The 19,416-nt window shown below is 37.4% G+C and overlaps 1 protein-coding gene across 5 annotated transcripts in view; it reads left to right on the top strand.

Moving 5' to 3' along the window:
- Positions 1 to 19,416, top strand: part of LOC128191973 (titin-like) — a 259,892-nt gene that overhangs the window by 186,901 nt on the left and 53,575 nt on the right. For all 5 annotated transcript variants that reach the window (XM_052864366.1, XM_052864367.1, XM_052864369.1 and 2 more), the window contains 37 exons: positions 86 to 391; positions 477 to 782; positions 900 to 1,199; positions 1,403 to 1,708; positions 1,812 to 1,923; positions 2,007 to 2,182; positions 2,301 to 2,594; positions 2,702 to 3,025; positions 3,144 to 3,234; positions 3,335 to 3,535; positions 3,762 to 3,903; positions 4,039 to 4,238; positions 4,358 to 4,510; positions 4,625 to 4,670; positions 5,175 to 5,210; positions 5,789 to 5,972; positions 6,159 to 6,276; positions 7,870 to 8,042; positions 8,131 to 8,191; positions 8,284 to 8,402; positions 8,520 to 8,723; positions 8,834 to 8,960; positions 9,082 to 9,254; positions 9,369 to 9,637; positions 9,867 to 10,129; positions 10,219 to 10,394; positions 10,505 to 10,726; positions 10,877 to 11,078; positions 11,197 to 11,234; positions 11,378 to 11,398; positions 12,285 to 12,680; positions 13,025 to 13,165; positions 18,025 to 18,097; positions 18,496 to 18,625; positions 18,760 to 18,916; positions 19,038 to 19,065; positions 19,181 to 19,328. In XM_052864366.1, the coding sequence (XP_052720326.1) occupies positions 86 to 391; positions 477 to 782; positions 900 to 1,199; positions 1,403 to 1,708; positions 1,812 to 1,923; positions 2,007 to 2,182; positions 2,301 to 2,594; positions 2,702 to 3,025; positions 3,144 to 3,234; positions 3,335 to 3,535; positions 3,762 to 3,903; positions 4,039 to 4,238; positions 4,358 to 4,510; positions 4,625 to 4,670; positions 5,175 to 5,210; positions 5,789 to 5,972; positions 6,159 to 6,276; positions 7,870 to 8,042; positions 8,131 to 8,191; positions 8,284 to 8,402; positions 8,520 to 8,723; positions 8,834 to 8,960; positions 9,082 to 9,254; positions 9,369 to 9,637; positions 9,867 to 10,129; positions 10,219 to 10,394; positions 10,505 to 10,726; positions 10,877 to 11,078; positions 11,197 to 11,234; positions 11,378 to 11,398; positions 12,285 to 12,680; positions 13,025 to 13,165; positions 18,025 to 18,097; positions 18,496 to 18,625; positions 18,760 to 18,916; positions 19,038 to 19,065; positions 19,181 to 19,328 (6,416 nt within the window). The remainder of the gene's footprint in view (positions 1 to 85; positions 392 to 476; positions 783 to 899; positions 1,200 to 1,402; positions 1,709 to 1,811; positions 1,924 to 2,006; positions 2,183 to 2,300; positions 2,595 to 2,701; positions 3,026 to 3,143; positions 3,235 to 3,334; positions 3,536 to 3,761; positions 3,904 to 4,038; positions 4,239 to 4,357; positions 4,511 to 4,624; positions 4,671 to 5,174; positions 5,211 to 5,788; positions 5,973 to 6,158; positions 6,277 to 7,869; positions 8,043 to 8,130; positions 8,192 to 8,283; positions 8,403 to 8,519; positions 8,724 to 8,833; positions 8,961 to 9,081; positions 9,255 to 9,368; positions 9,638 to 9,866; positions 10,130 to 10,218; positions 10,395 to 10,504; positions 10,727 to 10,876; positions 11,079 to 11,196; positions 11,235 to 11,377; positions 11,399 to 12,284; positions 12,681 to 13,024; positions 13,166 to 18,024; positions 18,098 to 18,495; positions 18,626 to 18,759; positions 18,917 to 19,037; positions 19,066 to 19,180; positions 19,329 to 19,416) is intronic.

Consider the following 19,416-nt stretch of genomic DNA (forward strand, 5'->3'; position numbering starts at 1 on the left):
CACTTTTAACCCTACGTACTGTATACCCAACGTAGACTTTTCAAGATATGAATCCTCTTTTCATATGTATATGTTTTTGTTTCAGAGAAACCATCCAAACCAGTTGGACCTCTGAAGGTTGATGACATTACAGAAGATCAAGTCAAACTGTCATGGAAGCCCCCAGAGAGTGACGGAGGATCTAAGATTACATCATACATTGTGGAGAAATGTGAAGCCCGACACCCACGCTGGCTCCGTGTGGCCAGACTCCCACCGGGCTCACTCAGTGTGGACTGTTATAACCTGATTGAGGGCATGGACTACTTCTTCAGTGTGGCAGCTGAAAACGAGGCTGGAGTCAGTTCTCCTCTGGAAACAGACAAACCTGTCACACCAAAGAGTAAATTTGGTATGTATACAAAATGCAGTCATTCAGAATAAAAAGCAACTCTGTGCCTGGGACATTTCAATTTAATCTTACTCTTAACCTTTAGGGCCTCCTGCTGCCCCAACTGGACCTATCAAATGTACACAAATCACCAGAGACTCTGTCACCATCGAATGGAAGCCACCCAAAGAGGATGGAGGATCAAGAGTTACTGCCTACATCATCGAAAAGAAAGAGGGACTGAGACACAGCTATGTCCATGTGTCCAAGACTTTGTCTGGAGAAACAACCTTGACTGTCCTGGGACTGAATGAGGGCAAAGATTACTACTTTAGGGTGTATGCTGAGAACAAATATGGCAAGAGCCCTGCACTAGAAGCCAAAGAAGCTGTCACACCAAAGAGGGCTCTAGGTATTCTCAATCATATTCTGTCTTTCTGTAATAGTTTTTTAAAGTATGTATTAATTATTTTGCTTGTCAGTGACCTTCACTTTTACTTCTTTGATGCTGACTTTATGTACCTTACAGAGCCCCCAATGTCTCCAGCTTCTCTACATGTCAAGGACATTACCAAGACTTCACTGACCTTGACCTGGGAGCCCCCAGCCAGTGGACCTGAGGGTATCACTGGATATAACATAGAGCGCCGCCTCTCTAACAGTGATGAGTGGGAGCGTGTAGCTCGTGTTCCTGGCAAGGTCCTGAGTCACCACCTGAAAGGACTCAAGGAGGGCCATGCCTTCTTCTTCAGGGTAACAGCTGAGAATGCTGCTGGTACAAGCAAACCCACAGAACTAAGATCTCCTGTGGAATTGAAGGGAAGAAAAGGTATGATAATACTAATATAAAATCAGTATTTATTTTACTCCTTTATTTTAAATGGTTGAATAATTGTTATTTTTGATATTTTTTCTTAACTTTTTCTCACAATAGCTTCCAAAATTAATGTTTAATACATGTATTCTAGGTTTTCTAAATATGAATACTTTTATCATTGGAATCAGCTTCAATATTGACATTTCTTTGTACAGAAAAACCGCCAGCACCTACAAATGCACCAGAAATCTTGGCCATTGGTCCACGCTTTGTGGAGCTGTCATGGCAGCCACCTGAGCATGATGGTGGCTCCCCCATCACTGGTTACTACCTGGAGAGGGCCGATCTGGCTGGCAGAACATGGCTGCCAATCAACAAGACACCAATTAAGACAACCAAACACAAAATTGAAAACCTTTATGAAGAACTCAAATATGAGATCCGCGTCCGAGCAGAGAACAAGGAGGGCATTGGTGAGCCTTCCCCGGCCACTGAGCCCTTCTACTGCAAGGAGGCCATAGGTCAGTGGAACATTCAGAGACAGTCCTCTACATAGACATCAATCAAAAATAAGGTTTTTAATAGTTTGAAATTATGTGTTAATGACATGCTCTCTTTTAACAGTGACTGAAGGTCCCAAGATCATCAAACACATTGAACCAGCGACAATTACCGAGGGACAGGATGCTGAGTTCACATGTCAAATCTCGGGCATGCCCAGACCTAGCATCACGTGGTGAGACAATATTCAGATCCAAAAGTTTCGTTTTGATTTAATGGATTAAAGAGAATGGGTCTTAAATTAAATGAATTTTACAGGTACAAGAACTACCGTGAGGTGTTCAATACCAGACGTACAGAGATTAAGAAAGCTGAAGGTGGAAAATACACAGTAATCATCAAAAACGTCACAGAAGAAGACATTGGTAGCATTGAATGTCATGCCCGAAACTTCTATGGCTCCGTGTCAACCAGAGCCAACCTAGATGTCAATGGTAAGAACTTCATTATTCTAGATACTTCTTAAACTGAATTTTATAAATCCAAAATCCTGCCTTTTTCTAACACCAGTTTAGAAGCATGGTGATTTTGATTTTATAATTTGAATTTCAGTGCCAGCCAAGATCGTAGACTTGTCCCAGAGATACCTTGATGGTTTACAGATTTGTAAGGGTGACGCTATTATGATCCGCGTTCCTTACAAAGGCCGCCCCGCCCCCAAGATCACGTGGTCAGTGGATGGAGAGGTCATTGAAACTTCTCGAAGAAAGGTGGAAATCAAGACCCATCCACATCACTCCACACTTGTCATCCATGATGCGGAGAAGAAGGACAGTGGAGTGTACAAGTTCTTCGTGGAGAATTCTGTTGGATCAGAAATGGTCAACATTCCAGTACATGTCATTGGTAAGCAATTACAAATTGATCATTATTAAAAAACACACTCAGTATTTCAGCATTATCTTAAGCAACCTAAAAATGGTTTCCTCAAATTGATCCATTTTCTTCACCAGATCGTCCAGGACCTCCTGAAGGCAAACCAGTTATTGAGAGCATCACTAAATTCTCTGTCAAACTGTCATGGCTGCCCCCAGCAGACGATGGTGGTTCAGAAGTCACTGGTTACATCATTGAGAAGTTTGACACACAGACAGGAGTGTGGAGACGGGCTCTGACCACCAAGACACCATACGCCACCGTGGAATGTCTGGAGGAATTCAAGGAACACAAGTTCCGAGTGTTCGCTGAGAACTTTATCGGAATCAGTGAACCCGGAGAGGAATCGGAGAAAGTCGTCACCAGAGAGGTTGTGCCAGATGTCGACTATGATGATCTCTGTAAGTAACATCAGAAGTAAGAAAATGACACGATCCAGAAAATGTTGATGAAGTTGTACATGAATATTTACTTCAATTTTCACATGATGTTATATACTTATTTTTTTGCTCTCTACAGATGATGCAAGCTTCAGAGGCAATGATGTTAACATTGACAAGATCAAGGGAGACGTGCTCAGCAAGTACATCATCTGTGAGGAGCTGGGCAGGTCAGTGATAACAGAGATTAGTACATGCATGACTTTTCAGTTATTGATATATTCTGGTAACAATTCTTCAATAAATGTGGTTTACTATTTACTAAAACAGAGGTGCTTTTGGAGTTGTGCATCGAGCCATAGAGAGAGCCACCAACAAGAACTGGGCGGCCAAGATGATCCGTTGTAAACCCCACGAGAAGGAGGCAGTCCGTCACGAGATTGACATGATGAACGAACTCCACCATCCCAAACTGTTACAGCTGCATGAAGCCTTCGATCAGGCTGGAGAAATGGTCATGATCTTGGAACTGTAAGTCTAATATTGTTTAACCTATGAAGTTGTATTCTTAGTATTTGATTACCGGTACTTAAGATTGTTGAACTGTTCAAAAGAATGAGACTGAAGTCAAATTAATAAAACATGTAACTGATGGTCAGACCTTCGCCTATGAACGATAACTGTATATATATTGGGGATTGTATTGTAAGTAATTGACCTGGACAATGTGTATTGAGCTGGTCTGTGTTGTCGATAGATTGACCGGTGGAGAGCTGTTTGACCGGCTTGTGGAACAAGAGTATGACTTGACAGAGGAGGACTGCATCACCTACATGAGACAGATCTGTCAGGGGGTCAGGCACATGCACCAGCAAAACCTGGTTCACCTTGACCTCAAGGTCAGTACCAAAGCAATCTTAGTAACATATTCCATGTATACTACCATATGTTCATCTGAATTTATTAGTCCAGCTGTTTCAATGACTCATTAAAATTTCTGTATGATTAAAATATTCTAACACTGATGTTTTCAGCCTGAGAATGTGATGTGTGTCACCAAGGAGAGCAAGGACGTCAAGATCATTGACTTTGGTCTGACCCAGAGACTGGAGGAGGGCAAGAATGTCAAGGTCCTGTTTGGTACTGCGGAGTTCTGTGCCCCTGAAATCATCAATTTTGAGCCAGTCTCCTTTACTACAGACATGTGGTCCTTGGGAGTTGTGACCTATGTGTTGTAAGTTCTTCTCACCATTGAATACAAATCTCCTGTATAAGTTGTGATGTTCTTAATGAAGATACTAAATAGACTTTGTATGGTATTAGTTATGTATTATCTGGAATCTTTGTTGTCAGGTTGAGTGGATACTCACCATTTGCCGGAGAGACAGATCATGAGACCTTTGTGAACATTAACCGCTGTGACTACGACTTTGACGACGAAGTCTGGCAGAACATTTCATCCGAGGCCAGAGACTTCATCAAGAATCTACTCATTCCTAACAAAAGGTGACAACGGATTATTCTTAATCATAAATCATAAAATAGTCTAAATGAATTCAGATAGGATTGTTAACTTCTGTTATTTTTTTATTCTATCTTTTCGATTTTATTCCCTTTCAGTAAAAGAATGACAATCTTCGAGGCTTTAGATCATCCATGGCTGAATGTAAGTACCATATTGTATTTGCTGCAGAGGGTCCAGCTTCTAGTTCATACAAATTATAAGATATATAGACCAGTGCTTAAGTTTCTTATCCTGCATGATTGGAGTGAAATATTTGTATTACTGATGTATACAGACATATTATATGCTTTGGTATCATTGGCAAAGTCATTTACCTGTATTCACAACATTATTACTTATGATAATATTTCCATTAAAAATAACTAGCTGTATATTAACTGTCAGTATATATTTCATAAATAAAATTTTGGTAACCCTGTGTATTTCCTGCAGTACACTTAGTCTGCAAAAAAGGAGAAAAAAAAAATTATTTGACCTTCAGTGTTGTAAATAATCTAAACAAGTTAATAGATGTTGGAGGGATTCATGGGTTGTATTCCAATTAATTCATTTGTTGTAATTTCATGGATGCCTTAAATCCCTGTATTTGCTTCTTAGTAGTCATCAGGCATTAATGCTTTATTTTCCTGCTGCTTTTGCTTTTAGCCAAGAGAAAAACAGAAGACCTCTCAAATAGAGAAAGTAAGTAACATGGGTGATGTCCATTAAATTTAATCATAGTGTGGGTTATTTCCCCTTTCTTGTCAGATTTTATTTCAGTGTCTGCACTTAATTTCTTTCTTTATTGATCATGTTTTGATACACATCTTTTTATATTATTATTTTATTTGTCTTGAATATTATATTATTTATATCTACATCCAAAGCCACTTTGAGTTTTCTCCTTTTGTTAAACACGAAACTTAGATTGTTTAATGTCAATTTCTGTTTTTATTTCCTTTTAATAATTAAATAACATTTAACTCAATTATGTTGATTCGTTCATATAATGTATAAATGGTGATAAGTGAATGTTCCGCATAAATGGTACAGTACATTATTGTTTTAATATATTTAATTTACCAGAGGACACAAAACTGTTATTGTTACCGAACTGTCTCTGCTTTTATTTATTTTTCAATTTTTTTTTTTGGTGTTTTTGCCTAACTTCTTTTTTATTTAGCATGTTTTCTTTTATTGGAACCTGTCTGTGATATTTTTTTACAATATTTGTTAATAATAATGTATTACTGTTATGTTAATGAGTACCTCTATATCAGGGTACCGCTGAAAAGAAACTCACTGGCAAACCACTGTCTCGGGCACACCACAAGGAATACCGTGACAGGAAACACCACAAAGAAGACGACCTTGACATTTTACCAATGGGCCGCCTGGCCAGAAATGGCGCCATCTTCAGAAGAGAGGGAGACGATGGTGTCATGTCCAGACACCTTGTTCTGGGTCAGTATTCATGTATTTCACAAGTTTTACTGATTAAATTCTTAATATGAAGATTAATTACATTTAATAACAATATTATACAAATGTTTACTGTGTGAATGTAATATTTTGTGAAGGAAATAGAAATACATCCAATGTATTACATTGTGTATGTGAGAGACTAACAGTGATGTTATAATCTTACAGAGTTGCCTCCCCATGCCCCTGTGGTGGTTGAGCCCCTGGCTGATGTTCATGGATACGAGGGGTCCCACGTAGAACTGACCTGTAAGATCAGTGGCAAGCCTGTCCCCACCATTCACTGGTCAGTAGAAGTTCACCAACATAAAACTTTTAAATTGTTGATTAACATTCTACCAGTATCTTATTTGGTGTAGTAACTAGTGTCATTTCATAGATAAAAAAGAAATCTACATTCTATTTGGTCTGCAGTGTATTGCACTGAGAATTTCTTAATATCCTTGTCTTGTGCTAAAGTACTTTAGATATCATCAAAGTGATTCAAGACATGCAATATTATATCTGTATATTATATTTTATCATAAGATTTAATATCTCATAAGCCTTCTTTGATAAAGATCCAAACTGATAAGGGAACATTCTCATATCCTAGACTTCATGATATGGAGATCAAATGCAATGTGTAAATTATTCACCAAATAATCTCTACATTGGCCTCTTTTCCCTCAGGAGGGCCCCTTCTTCATTGAAGTACTGTCTTCATACATCATATCTCACAAAAACACAAGATACAGAAGTTCATAAATATTTCTCCTATCGAACAGAACTGATAAATAAAAGATCTCTGCTGTTCTCAGCAATCTGTGTGTGGAGGCAGCACTTCTGTTCATTTTACCAACTGTTTATAGGCTGTCATAAACTCAGCTGACTAGTTGTGATACAGAGACAGGTGCTCTCGTTTGAGCAAGGAATACATGTGTATGTCGTCACTTCAGGGAGGGGGTTTACGGGAGTATTACAAGCCCAGCTCCTGGAGATGGATGTCAAACTCTGACACAAGATAAGACAGAATCTTATTATAACTTGAGCAGATTTCATATCAAGGTGCACTAAGTCTGCTCCTGGCAGAGGGATAAAGGTTATTCTGTGTATTGTAATCCTGCTGAGAAAGATTAGGTTATGCCGAATATTGTTGCAAAAGAAAAAAAATGTTATCAGTTCAAACAGAAGGATGATCATAACATCGTAGAGGGATGATATTCGTTTCTGTAGACGGTGTATAGGTTTCTGGATTTACTGGTACCTGTGAATCTGTTTGGTGCTAAGTTGTGTATTTTGGTATATGTCTGTGAAATGATTGAAGTGGTCATCCTGTGAGGATGGACAAAGTGGTTCTTGGATTTAATGTGTTATTGGCAGGAACAGATGACCCCGTAGAGGTCGAATCTGGAATTCCTGCTGAAGTGTAAGAGATATGCTTATCGAAAGAAATTCCTTTTGAATGTAAATTCTTTTTACAGAGGAATGGTTTTCTTGAAGACCTGCAAACAGTTTTGTTTAGCTATGTACCATGTAGATTGTTATATTAATCATTCATTTGATTTATAACATACTAGTATTCCTACTATTACACCAATCATTCAGCAGGTGCTCTGTGTTTCTACAGACTTTTCTACTACATGTACCTTTATATACATCTATTTTGTTTGGCCAATAAAGGTACTTAGAGAGATTTAACCTGTTACAAGATCTATCACATGACTACACTATTCATTTGAGGGGTACACTGCATTTATTTTGACTATTTTCTACTGCATTTATACATGTACATGATGCATCTTTTCTGACCTATAGGTACCCAACAGCTGTGTTAATTACTGTATATTAACTGTTCTACTACCCCCACATGGTCATGTGTACTGTTTTTAACCTGTAGGTACCTGGAGGGTGAGGAACTGACCCATGGCAGGAAGTATCACATGACCTACCACGACCACTTCGCCTCGCTCTTCATCAGCGAGCTTGATGTGGAGGACGCAGGCAAGGTCAAATGTAAGGCCGTCAATGAACATGGCGAGATCTTCACCACTGCCAGGATCTCCGTGGAAGGTAAGTCAAGGTCAAACAATCAAAGATGAAGGTCATTCTAAAATTTTGAATTTTATGAGATGGATAACATAATGAACTGTGTTTATAGATCTACGGAGAAAGAAGAAAAAGAGAGACAAACAACCTGCAGAAGTATTGCCCAGACTCAAGTAAGTGTACTGGATGCATTGTTAGGTACATGTCTCTTACTATAATTTAATGAAGCTGTTGTTATGAATAACTTAATTTTTTTATTTTTCAGACTGGACAGACATGACTATGACACGTCACTTTTGGACAGCAATGTCCCACCCCGATTTACGCTGCCCCTGATTGACCAGGTGAAGAAAGTCCGTGAGACTGTGGAGCTGACCGTCACAGGTGAGTCACATGTTGTAGGCTCAGGTAACATCAATAACTATTGCAAAAGAGTTAGAATAAACCTGTCCTATAACGAGAGAATTCAGAGTCCTTACAACATGTGGTGTTGATTTTCAGTGACCTGTCGCCCTGAGCCTGAGGTTCAGTGGTTCCATAACAATGTCCGAATCAAGTCCTCCAAACACTATGATCTTGAGCACATCAAGGGCGTGTACAGACTGATCATCCACGAGGTCAATCCAGATGATGCTGGAACTTGGAAGTGTGAGGCCACCAACAAATATGGCCACACCTGGTGCTCCTGTGAACTCAAAGTCATTGGTAAGGGGACATGAGGTTAGGGGTGGAGGGTAGTGAAGGAGTAATTGTAGTCCTTTTAAATGTGAGGATAGATGAAAAATAATCATCCAACTTATAATTGTGATTTACAGAAACCATACCAGAGGGATCCACTCAGCCCAAATTTATACAGTGTCTGGAAGACAGCACTATTGAGGAAGGAAGCTCAGTCAAACTGGAATGCAAGGTCAAAGGGCAACCCAACCCACAAGTGGAATGGCAAGTGCTCTGTTATTTTAATCTGACATCTACTGATTGTGTTATGCTGTAATCAAAATAATATGAATTGTGAAATGCTGAACTGAATTGTTTTAAAAATTATATTTTTACTGTTAAACAGGTACAAGGATCGTAAGCTGTTGTACCCTGGTCGTCACTACCGCATCACAGTGGACGAAGACGTACACACACTGACCATTCACGACGCCTTCCAAGATGACACGGGGCGATACATGTGTCGCGCCGTCAATGTTGTTGGGTCTACTACCACTGAGGCTTATGTCAAAGTACAAAGTAAGTGGACTAAAAATGCATAGTTTTAAATATTTATAATGACATTTCATTGTACATTAGATTGTATTATTAGATTAAACATTTTGTAATTTTTATGGCTATACATTATTACAGGAGCCAGCATCAAGGTATCTGACTTTGCCTTCCCGCGCCCAGACACCACTCCACTGTATGCCTCGGAGTCCTCACAGCTGATGGATGCCCCCACCATGAAGTACAGGGTGGAGGAAGCACCAAACTTCACCGCCAAACTCCGCGACAAGACGGTGCCAGAATTCAGCCATGTCCGCTTCATGTGCTCAGTGACCGGACTTCCTGCTCCCAGAATTACCTGGCAGAAGGACGGCAAGGACATTACAAACAACACCAGTTTCTTCATCTCGGTAAGATCCTGTCTCATCTGTAAAAATAACTGTTTTATGAAAGAGAAAATTTAGTGAAATTGTGTTATTCTTTGTTTGCTCTTGTCAATAAATTATAAATGATTATTCTACAATCTAACAAGTTAATTCAAAACATACACACTGTATTTTCAATGATGTCGAACTCTTGTTTATGTTATTTGCTGATTGATTTTGAAAGATAAATAACCATGGCCTTTTATACATACAGAATCAGCATGGACTACTGACCCTGGAGATATTCTCTGTGTCGGAGCAGTATGCTGGTACCTACACATGTACTGCCACCAACTCTGAGGGTGAGGTCACATGCTCAGGTCATCTCAATGTGCTGGGCACTGAGCGAGAGGCAAGCCCAGAGTTGGATCTCTCACCCAAATTCATGACCCCTCTACAAGACATCTCGGTCACCGCCGGAGATGAAGTGGTGTTCACTTGTCTCGCTAAGGGCAACCCAATGCCACACTTCAAATGGTAACACTTGTGAAACAAAAACTGTGCCATCATTTATTGTCCTTTTATCGTTAATGCAGTTCAACTGATTTTTGTTTTTGTTATTTTAGGCAAAAGGATGGCATGAATGTGACAGACTCCAGACGAGTATACATGGGATCTGACTCTGACGGTAATGCTGAACTCATCATCCGCAGTGCCAGGACCAGTGACTCTGGCCTATACTGTGTCATCGCCCAAAACTCATCCAGCCGCAGTAAATGCTCTGCCTACCTGAGAGTCAAAGGTCAGTGGTTTTACACAAATTGCAGTCTAATATATTTTTCTATGTAAACAAAGTTTTCACACCAGTATTGAATTGACTAACTAAACTGTAACATGTCTTTCTTTGTACAGCAAAGTCCAAGTCTGCCTCTCCCCCTGAAAGCCCAGAGGCTATGGAGGAGGGAGCAATGTGGTCCCAGAGAACAGAGCGAGGATATGAAAAACTAAAGCCCCTGGGTATCCCTGGCGGTCGCCTCCCACATTTCTCTATTGCCCTCCCCAAGGTCATTGAACTGGACGAGGGAGACAAGCTCCATCTTGACTGCACTGTAGAGGGATGGCCCAGACCGTCATGTAAGTTTTGTAGCAATTCTTTTTGGAGCTACCTAATGGTATTGATAAATTAACAGAAACTGAGAGCTTTGCTTCTATAGAACACATAGATTGTTAGTTTTTTACTTTCATTTTGTGAATTATCATGTATCTTCTATCACGTATTCTCAGTGACTTGGTACAAGAGCGAGCGAGAGTTGACCTATGACTTCCGACACAAGATCACTGCCTTCCAGAACATGCACACAATGGAGGTCAATGAGGTCCTGTCCTCAGATGCTGGAGAATACGTCGCCAGGGCCTCTAATGCCATGGGTACCGTGGAATCTAAATGCATTGTCCGTGTGACTAAGAAATCAGCAAGACGAGCAGGGTTTGTTTTTATTTACACATGCTACAGGAAATTAGAAGTTAAAGGAAATAGGAATTATTTCCCTTTTCATCTTGATATTTATTTAATGGAGCTTATGTTTTTATTTTCTATTTTTCAGAGATGACATGGCAACAGCAGATGCCCAGAAAGCAGCAGGTAATTGTACTATTTTTAATCCTTACTCCCCCAGAAGTCTTACCTTTTCTGCTCCATCAGTCATATCAGGGACATATTTACTATAACTCCGTGGTCATTTATCTTCAATCAATGTCATATGATCTATTCCTATGCTTTTTCAGACAATATGGAGAAAGGATTTGGTACATCTATTTTCTTTGCACACATTAATACCACAATATTAAATAATTATAGTAACAGAGATATGTATATAGAAATGTAGCTTGTGTCTTCTAATAATTCCTGTATGTATATCAGTGTAGTATACATTTGTATTTAAAAACATGTACAGTATACAATGTACTTACTCATAGAACCTTGGCAGATGATACGTTTAGTGAATAGCTTATATCTGCAACACTCTGTATAGCTGTCAATACATTTACTGGTAATTGTAATGTTAGACAAAGGAAGTGCATGCATTATCATAAACATGCTGATGAAATAATGTCTGCTCTATGAGAACAATGCTTCAGATTGTATTTATAAGGCTATCAAAGTTACTGTGGAATCATTAATATTCGTGGTGGCTCAATTTTCGTGGTATTCGTGGGTAGTCCTCTCCCACGATTTTAAATCCTCAACGAAAACAATTTTAGAAAGTGCTATCTTTGTTACTGAAACAGTAACCGACGCATCCATGAAATTACATCCCCGGGAATAAACAAAGAAGTCACAATCCACGAAAATTGGCCCCCACAAATTTAAATGATTCCACAGTACATCAAGTAAACAGATGAATCATATTTGTTGCTTGCATGATTATTAGCTATACAATCCAATACACTGTAAACTATGGGTCATGTGTAGAATAGTTTATATATATATTAAAATATGTTGCTAAAAGTGGCAAGTAGCATCATTTAAACAATATCTTTCAGAATCATATCTTATGATTAATGTTTTTTTTACAATAAGTTGCACTCAGATATATTTAATTTGTAAGAAAAACATAGAAATAAAATATCAGTAATTTGCTTTGTGTATTCATTATGTGGACCTAATTAACTGTTTTTTTCTGTCCTTCAGCCCCATTCTTCATCAAGCACCTGCCCGCCTCTGTTGATGTGATGGAAGGATTCAACATTCAGTACGACTGTTACGTAGAAGGTGACATTACCCTGATCAAAACAAAACAAACTGAAATGAAACAAGTGAAACAGTCTTTGGAGGCCTCAGGCTTCGAAGGCAATTACAAAGATATTCCCATGATGGGTATTCCCCCAATGGCAACCATACCTGAACCCAAAGAGGGAGGTAGAGCCGGGCGATCTAAGGTGGCCAAGTCCTCCCCCCGTTTTGTGGAGGGACTCGAAGACAAACAGTTCAGGACCGGCAGCATTGCCATGTTGTCTGTTGTCGTGGAGGCCATGCCAGAGGCAGAAATCACGTGGTACAAAGATGGCAAGGAAATCGGCCATAGTGGTGAGTATTGTCTTGTTTGTCCAAAATAAAATGTTCTGTGGAATAATCTTTGTTCTTAGGGTGGTAGCTTAATACTTGTGGATTGTCTGAAAATCTCTTGCCCTTGAATTTACATCCACAAAAACGTGTATTTACCATTAATGTACACAGAAGTCATCTGTCTTATTGTGACAAGTTACCCATGAAAATAGGCCACAAATAATCATTAATTTCTTGGTCTGCGCAGGATCATTGAAGCCTATTACTTAAAACAAACCCACAGTACATGAGTATTGATTTAAAATAACCTTATTATGTATTAAAGCAGTTGTTTCTAATCATGTTCTAAAATATTCTTGTTTTAGATCGTTATGAAGTGTTCTTTGAGGATGGTGCTTACAACATAGAAATCTACGACACTGTGGTATCGGACTCTGGCGTTTATAAGTGTATGGCTACAAATGTCATTGGCTCAGCTGAGACTCAAGCCAAAGTTAAGATTCTAGGTAAATCACAATATGAGGCCATTGCAGGAAGTGTTTAAACAATCATTACCATGGTATTGTCATATCAACAGCATATGGTAACCATAGAAACTCTACCAACATCAGTGTCCATAGTGCTTGTAGTTTTGCATCATTACTGTTTAATTACTATATTCAAAGTAGCTAGTTTTTTTGTTAATTTATTCTAAATTTAAGTTATAGAAGGCACTTGCTATTTATTTATTCACAGAAATTTATTTCTATTAGCATGTTATTGTACAGACAAAGATTTTTATTCACAATTAGATCCCATTTTTATTTCACTGTGATAATCAGTTGTTAAATGTACTGATTTGTAGCTCAAGATGAAATGGACGATTTTTTAGCTGGTCTTGAGAAACATGGTATGTTTGTTCAAGCTTAGACATGTTCATTTATTTAAGCTCGTCAATGGCTTTTTGTTCAAAGATGCTAATATTCATCTGCCTATATTTCAATTCTTCTGAAATGAAAGGGAATTTTATCTACAATAAATGTTTTAGGAGTTTGAAGGATATTAATCTGAACAAAAAGAATGGCATTTATTGAAGAGATAATTCTTTGGCTAGATGAATAGTAAATAGCATAGCTCAATGGTTTAAAGCAATGTAGCTATCTTATTCATTGTGTTTTATGGGAAGTTGTTGCATCTTTATTCAGTTTAATATGTTCATTTCATATCTAATCTATTCTAACCCAACATTTCCAAAACATGGTTTGTAATTTGGTCAAAAATCAAAATATTCAAGAAAAAAAAGAAATCTTGAAAAAGCTTTGATTTTTGCCTAAATTATTAACCTTTGACTTATATATAAATAATCCAAAAAACCATTTTTCATCAAGAGAATGTTGATGTTCATAGTCCATTCTGAATGTTTGCTTAGTTCTGTCTTTTACATATGCTGCTCTAGCAGTCTTGATGATGTGCAATCACTCTGATTTTACTATGCTATTATATTGACATAGTATTTTTAGATATCAATAAAGTTACCAAAAAATAGCTCTGTGTTGTTTGTCTATGGCTATTAGATTAGCATGATTGTGGCTGATATTTTTGTGTCTAAGAATGTACTCTATGATGGAGTTAGTAGATATACAGAATGCTTCATTCATGTACATGATTGTGATCACTGTCATGCATGAAATATATGGGTATTATAATAACCCTTCAGCTGTCAGTAAATCCACTGTTCAAATCATCGGAATAATAGATATGTATTATATACAGAAAGGATTTGTGAATTCATAATAATCACACTTCTAAAGCATAATTACATATCGCTCTTAAACCATTATCAATATTATTCCGTGGGCTACACTTGAGTAATGTGGGACTCGTGTGTCAGTAATTATGGTGCCGTGACCAGGATTCTCAGGTTATATACAAATGCACTTTACATCAATCTATATTTCCTTTAGTTGCGAAATAAATGCCAAACAAGCTTAGTATACCAAATGTCCGGTATCTTATCTTATGCAAAGAATACTAGATTATAACTATAAAGAAAATTTATTTTTAGTAGAAAACGAATTTAATTGCATGTTGGAAATTGCTTATAAGATAACAAAGCACAAAGTATTTTGATTATGTGGTAAATGCAAAATTCACTCACAATGTTGCACACTGTGATCAAGATTTAGTTCGATTTACAGAAATTATACGTACATTGTACGTGATGGTGATATAGATCTATGCTAGATGTCAATTTACCTTTAACAACTGGAAATATAGGTATTTTAAAAAAAAATTGAAGAAAGGGAGAAGTCAAGTTAGCACATTTTACTGTTCTAAAATGTAGGAAAGTGTATGGAATAAGCTTTGTTGGAAATTATCTATATGGTAAAATTAGTATTTACATGTAATTATATGATGTACTTAATTCATTTAGAGTGTGTCATCAAAACAGAAATTCAACCTTGGATTTGTACACAATTAGATCTAATTATTCAGCTTTCTTACTTATTTCTTATTTAACTTTCATAATCACAAACAAAAGCAGCTTGACCCAAGTGTCGATACCTTCGAAGGCACTGATGCTATATGCTAGAAAGTTATGGTCGGTTGGCTTCTAATTACATAAATCCATATTACATTTGGAAATGTAAATCAGAAGGAAAAAATGTACCGAAATTAAGCATCGAGTTTGGAATTTATGGCCATTTTGAGTAAGAAGAATCAAAATATTCAGTACAGAACCAGGCACGTAGCATCGTTTTTGAAAGTGGGGGCCAGACCCATCCAAAAAATCTTGACAAGCAAAAAAAAAAAAAAAAATTAAAAAATTAAAAAAAAAAATTTTTAAAGTTTCCAAAAATCTTCAAAATCCTAATCCGGGGGGGGGGGGGGGGGGGGGGGGGGGGTAGACTCAACTATACTTCCAAAAAAAAATTCTTCCCTACCAAAAAATTTTCCCTTCCGAATCATGAAATTCCTAATCCGGGGGGGTGGGGGGGGGGGGGGGTACCTTCAATTTGACTACTCATTTCCTAATTTTCATATCAATTTTTTAGTAACTTCAAAAAAAGTGGGGGGGCCAACTCCATTATAATTCATTTTTTAATATGTAAATTTAAAAAAAATTGCTGCTGCGAGAAAAAGTGGGGGGGGCCAGCCCCCCCCCCCCCCCCCTGATGCTACGTGCCTGAGAACGGAAGTTAATTAGCCTGCCCCCCCCCCCCCCTTCTGCATCATTCTCGGTGGCGAAGCCTATTTACAATATGGTAACAAAACAGCTGTCACGCTATATAGTTTTTGTACACACACTCTTCCAGAAAACGGAAGTATAAACATTTTTGCCTGTATTTTTCTGAAAATCTTTCGAAAAGAAATGGAAGTAGTTAGCATTGACTTTTACTTTAAAAAAAAAACTACACACAGACACACCAACAAATTATAAAAAACTACACACAGACACACCAACAAATTATAAAAAACTACACACAGACACACCAACAAATTAAAAAAACACCGACGTAAACTTATCTGCAATCAGGACTACCATATGGCATAGATTTTCAAAAAATATGTATTTACACACATCGTTCAAATTCAATGTAGTAACTGCCTCACACCAAGTGTGCAACATTCTTTTATTTCGTGTTGATTAAGTTGTAAAAACCAGAATTACCAGTCTAGACGGACTCCCAAAACGGAGTCAACGGAAGTGAATTTCTGCAGGCATTTTGGACTCCGTTTTGGGAGTCTACGCATGCGCACTGGTACAAAATATGGCGATTTTTCGATGAAAACATGGGGTCAACAAGAAATCGTCTTGCAAAGAGCTGCATGTGTTGGCAGCCTTCTAACATGTTTTAAAAGACCCAGGATATAATTTACTATCGATCGTATTTGCACGAAATAGGGGTTTATTTGCACTTAAGAAAGTTATTTCTCTTCGAAGTTGGACGTTTGGACGATGCTTAAAAAGTGATATTTCTGTGTTTTTCATGGAATTTTATCGTTAATAAAAGGTAAATTGCATTTAATTTTACTTTTTCGTATTGGGTTACAATTTAAAATCACCAAACATACAAATTGATAAGTGCGTAAACGAAAAGAGCTTCTATTACAAACAAATACTGGCTGCTCTATCGATGATTAAAAACGTCTTATTTGTATTTAAAAAATAGGATTGATTGTTTAAAAGCCTAGAAAATTAAACAAATTGTCACTCTAGACACAATAACTCTTTAAATTGAACTGATAATTATCATCAAAACAATTATAATCGCTCGCGGCATTTGCGATGTTAGGAAACCATGTTAAATACATATTTATTCAAGATAATTGAATAATTTAGCATGAAAATGATTAAAATGAGACTATACTTTTAACAAACAATGATAAATAAACATATCCAAGCGTTTAATTAATTTCAAAACAGTTATAGTTGTGCGTGATAGAAGTTTTGGGTGAATTTTTCATTTTAAAAATTAATTTTACGTAATACAAGTAAATGGTTATGAATTTATGACATTAATATGACCCATAAACGTTAAGAAATATTTTGGAAAATTTAGAATTAATTTTTGTCGTGTTTTTGGCCAATTTTAGAGATTTATTTAGAACTAAGGGGCATAACTCACACGTTGTTTACATTAGAAACGCCATTTTACCGCAATGCATGATGGAGCCAAAGACTCCGTTTTGGGAGTTAACTCCGTTTTGGGAGTCCCGTCCAGACTGATTACATCAACATCCATTAACCAGTGTTTGCTTTTTATCAAGCTACACACAACACAATAGTTTGCATATATAGTGTATGCGTTAGGTCAGTTGAATTAAATCCCGGTGTAATTTGTACTTCACAACGTACGTTTTTAATTTGTTTTTTGTTTTTTTTTTCTCTTACACAAGTCCTTCAAATTTTAGATTTGTTTTCAAGTTTCTTTAGCTGTTTAGGGGTATATAATCATGGTTACTTTGGAAACGATTGCATTGCTCATATTTTACACCCTTCACCAAATCTTTTCTTTTTTCGGTACATGTAAAACTACATTATATCTGGTCCAAAAATACTTGTAAGTAATGACCTCGACCCCCCTCCTCCGATACCAGGGATCAGTCCTGGAATATTCACGGGGCCCTCTAATTTATGATAACGTGTCAGTCAGAATCCAGTATCTCGGGGGTTGTAATAGTTAATTTCAATCCGGAATTTGTTGTTCTCATGTACAGATTTTATAATTTTGATTGGCGGGAAACGAAAAGATAACGATGCACCTTGTAAATGTATGTGTAATACAGTACAAGTTCATTATAAGCACAAACTTACGAAGACAAGTTAACAGGATTATAATGATTATGTAATATACATGTATTTTTAAACTGTTGTTTATAGAAACAGAAGACAATAGCGATGTCAGAAATTCTACAGCCATTGACCAGTTTCCAGGAATAGGTCTAACCCAGAAGTGAGTATTTGGAATAAACACGACGAACCTACTATTTCGTTAGTAATAAACTATCAACGCCCAAAATATCGTAATGACACATTCTATAAGACAAACATTCCTAGATTCTTCTTTGACTTGACCTGTCCCCTCTTTTTGACAAAAGGAACAATAATTTTTTTATGTGAGTATAATCCAGGGACAGTTCAATCAGTATTTTATAAATGCCATTTTTTTTCAAATAGGGCCCATACTTGACCAGTTGAAACTATTCTATCACATATTTTTTTATGTACATAAATTACGATAGCGAGTGCTATAATTGATGCATTTTTTTGTATGACATTAGTGTAGAATGCCTACTGTTGCAAAAATGCAAATTAGCACAGTTATTAAACTTTTCATCCACATTTTCCTAGGAAATTTGCCCCAAGGTTTATAGTAGAACTTGAACCACAAATAAACGTGAACATTGGAGAGGATGTCAAGTTTGTCTGCATCATCAATGACGCCATTGACAGAGTACACTGGGAGAAGGACGGAAAGAAGGTGGGAGTCAAAAAACAAACTTAACTTTGCTGCATTCTTAACTACAAATAATCATCAAAATACTATAAATCAAGACTGGTTGGATTCCTCAATGAATATGTGCATCCTCACTGAGTTTACAATCTCTGTTAAAGGTGTATAATGACCGCCGCACAAAGATCAGCTCCGAATCAGATGGAACCCAGCAAATGGAGATTTCTGTCACTCAGAAAACCGACTCTGGCCAGTATGCCTGTGTGGCTACCACCCCAGAAGGGGAGGTCAAAACCATCGCTGATCTTCATGTTTCAGGTAGTTAAAAATATTCGTTTTGTGCAAGAGTAGATTGAATCCAAGTATGATTAGAAAAATTGTTGATTCAATTAATAAGAAAAAGAAGTGCTTTTCAAACCAATATTTATTTTGTTTTCAGACAAAGAAAAACTTCCTCTTTCATCCAGGTAAGATCTTTGTCATATTTAGGATTAACAAATAATACATGTAGTTCCAGCATTACAAAAATATTCTAAATATGATCTTTTGAATGATAAACTGAGATTATTTTGTTGTTTACAGTGTGAACAGGAAGCCCAGATTTGAGAAGCCACTGCGGGACCAGTTCTGTAAGGACGGGTCCACGGTGACCCTGGAGTGTGTCGTCAGTGGGGACCCCCGACCACGCACCACCTGGTTCAAGGAGGGTGAGGAAATCCTCGATTGTCAGGTACCACGTCAAATCTCACAAATGTATTTATTGAAATTGGCTGTCACGTATTGAAAACAATGTATTTGATATCTGTAGTATATAATTT

Source organism: Crassostrea angulata, chromosome 7, assembly GCF_025612915.1.
Source record: "Crassostrea angulata isolate pt1a10 chromosome 7, ASM2561291v2, whole genome shotgun sequence".
In the NCBI taxonomy this organism is placed as follows: Eukaryota; Metazoa; Mollusca; class Bivalvia; order Ostreida; family Ostreidae; genus Magallana; species Magallana angulata.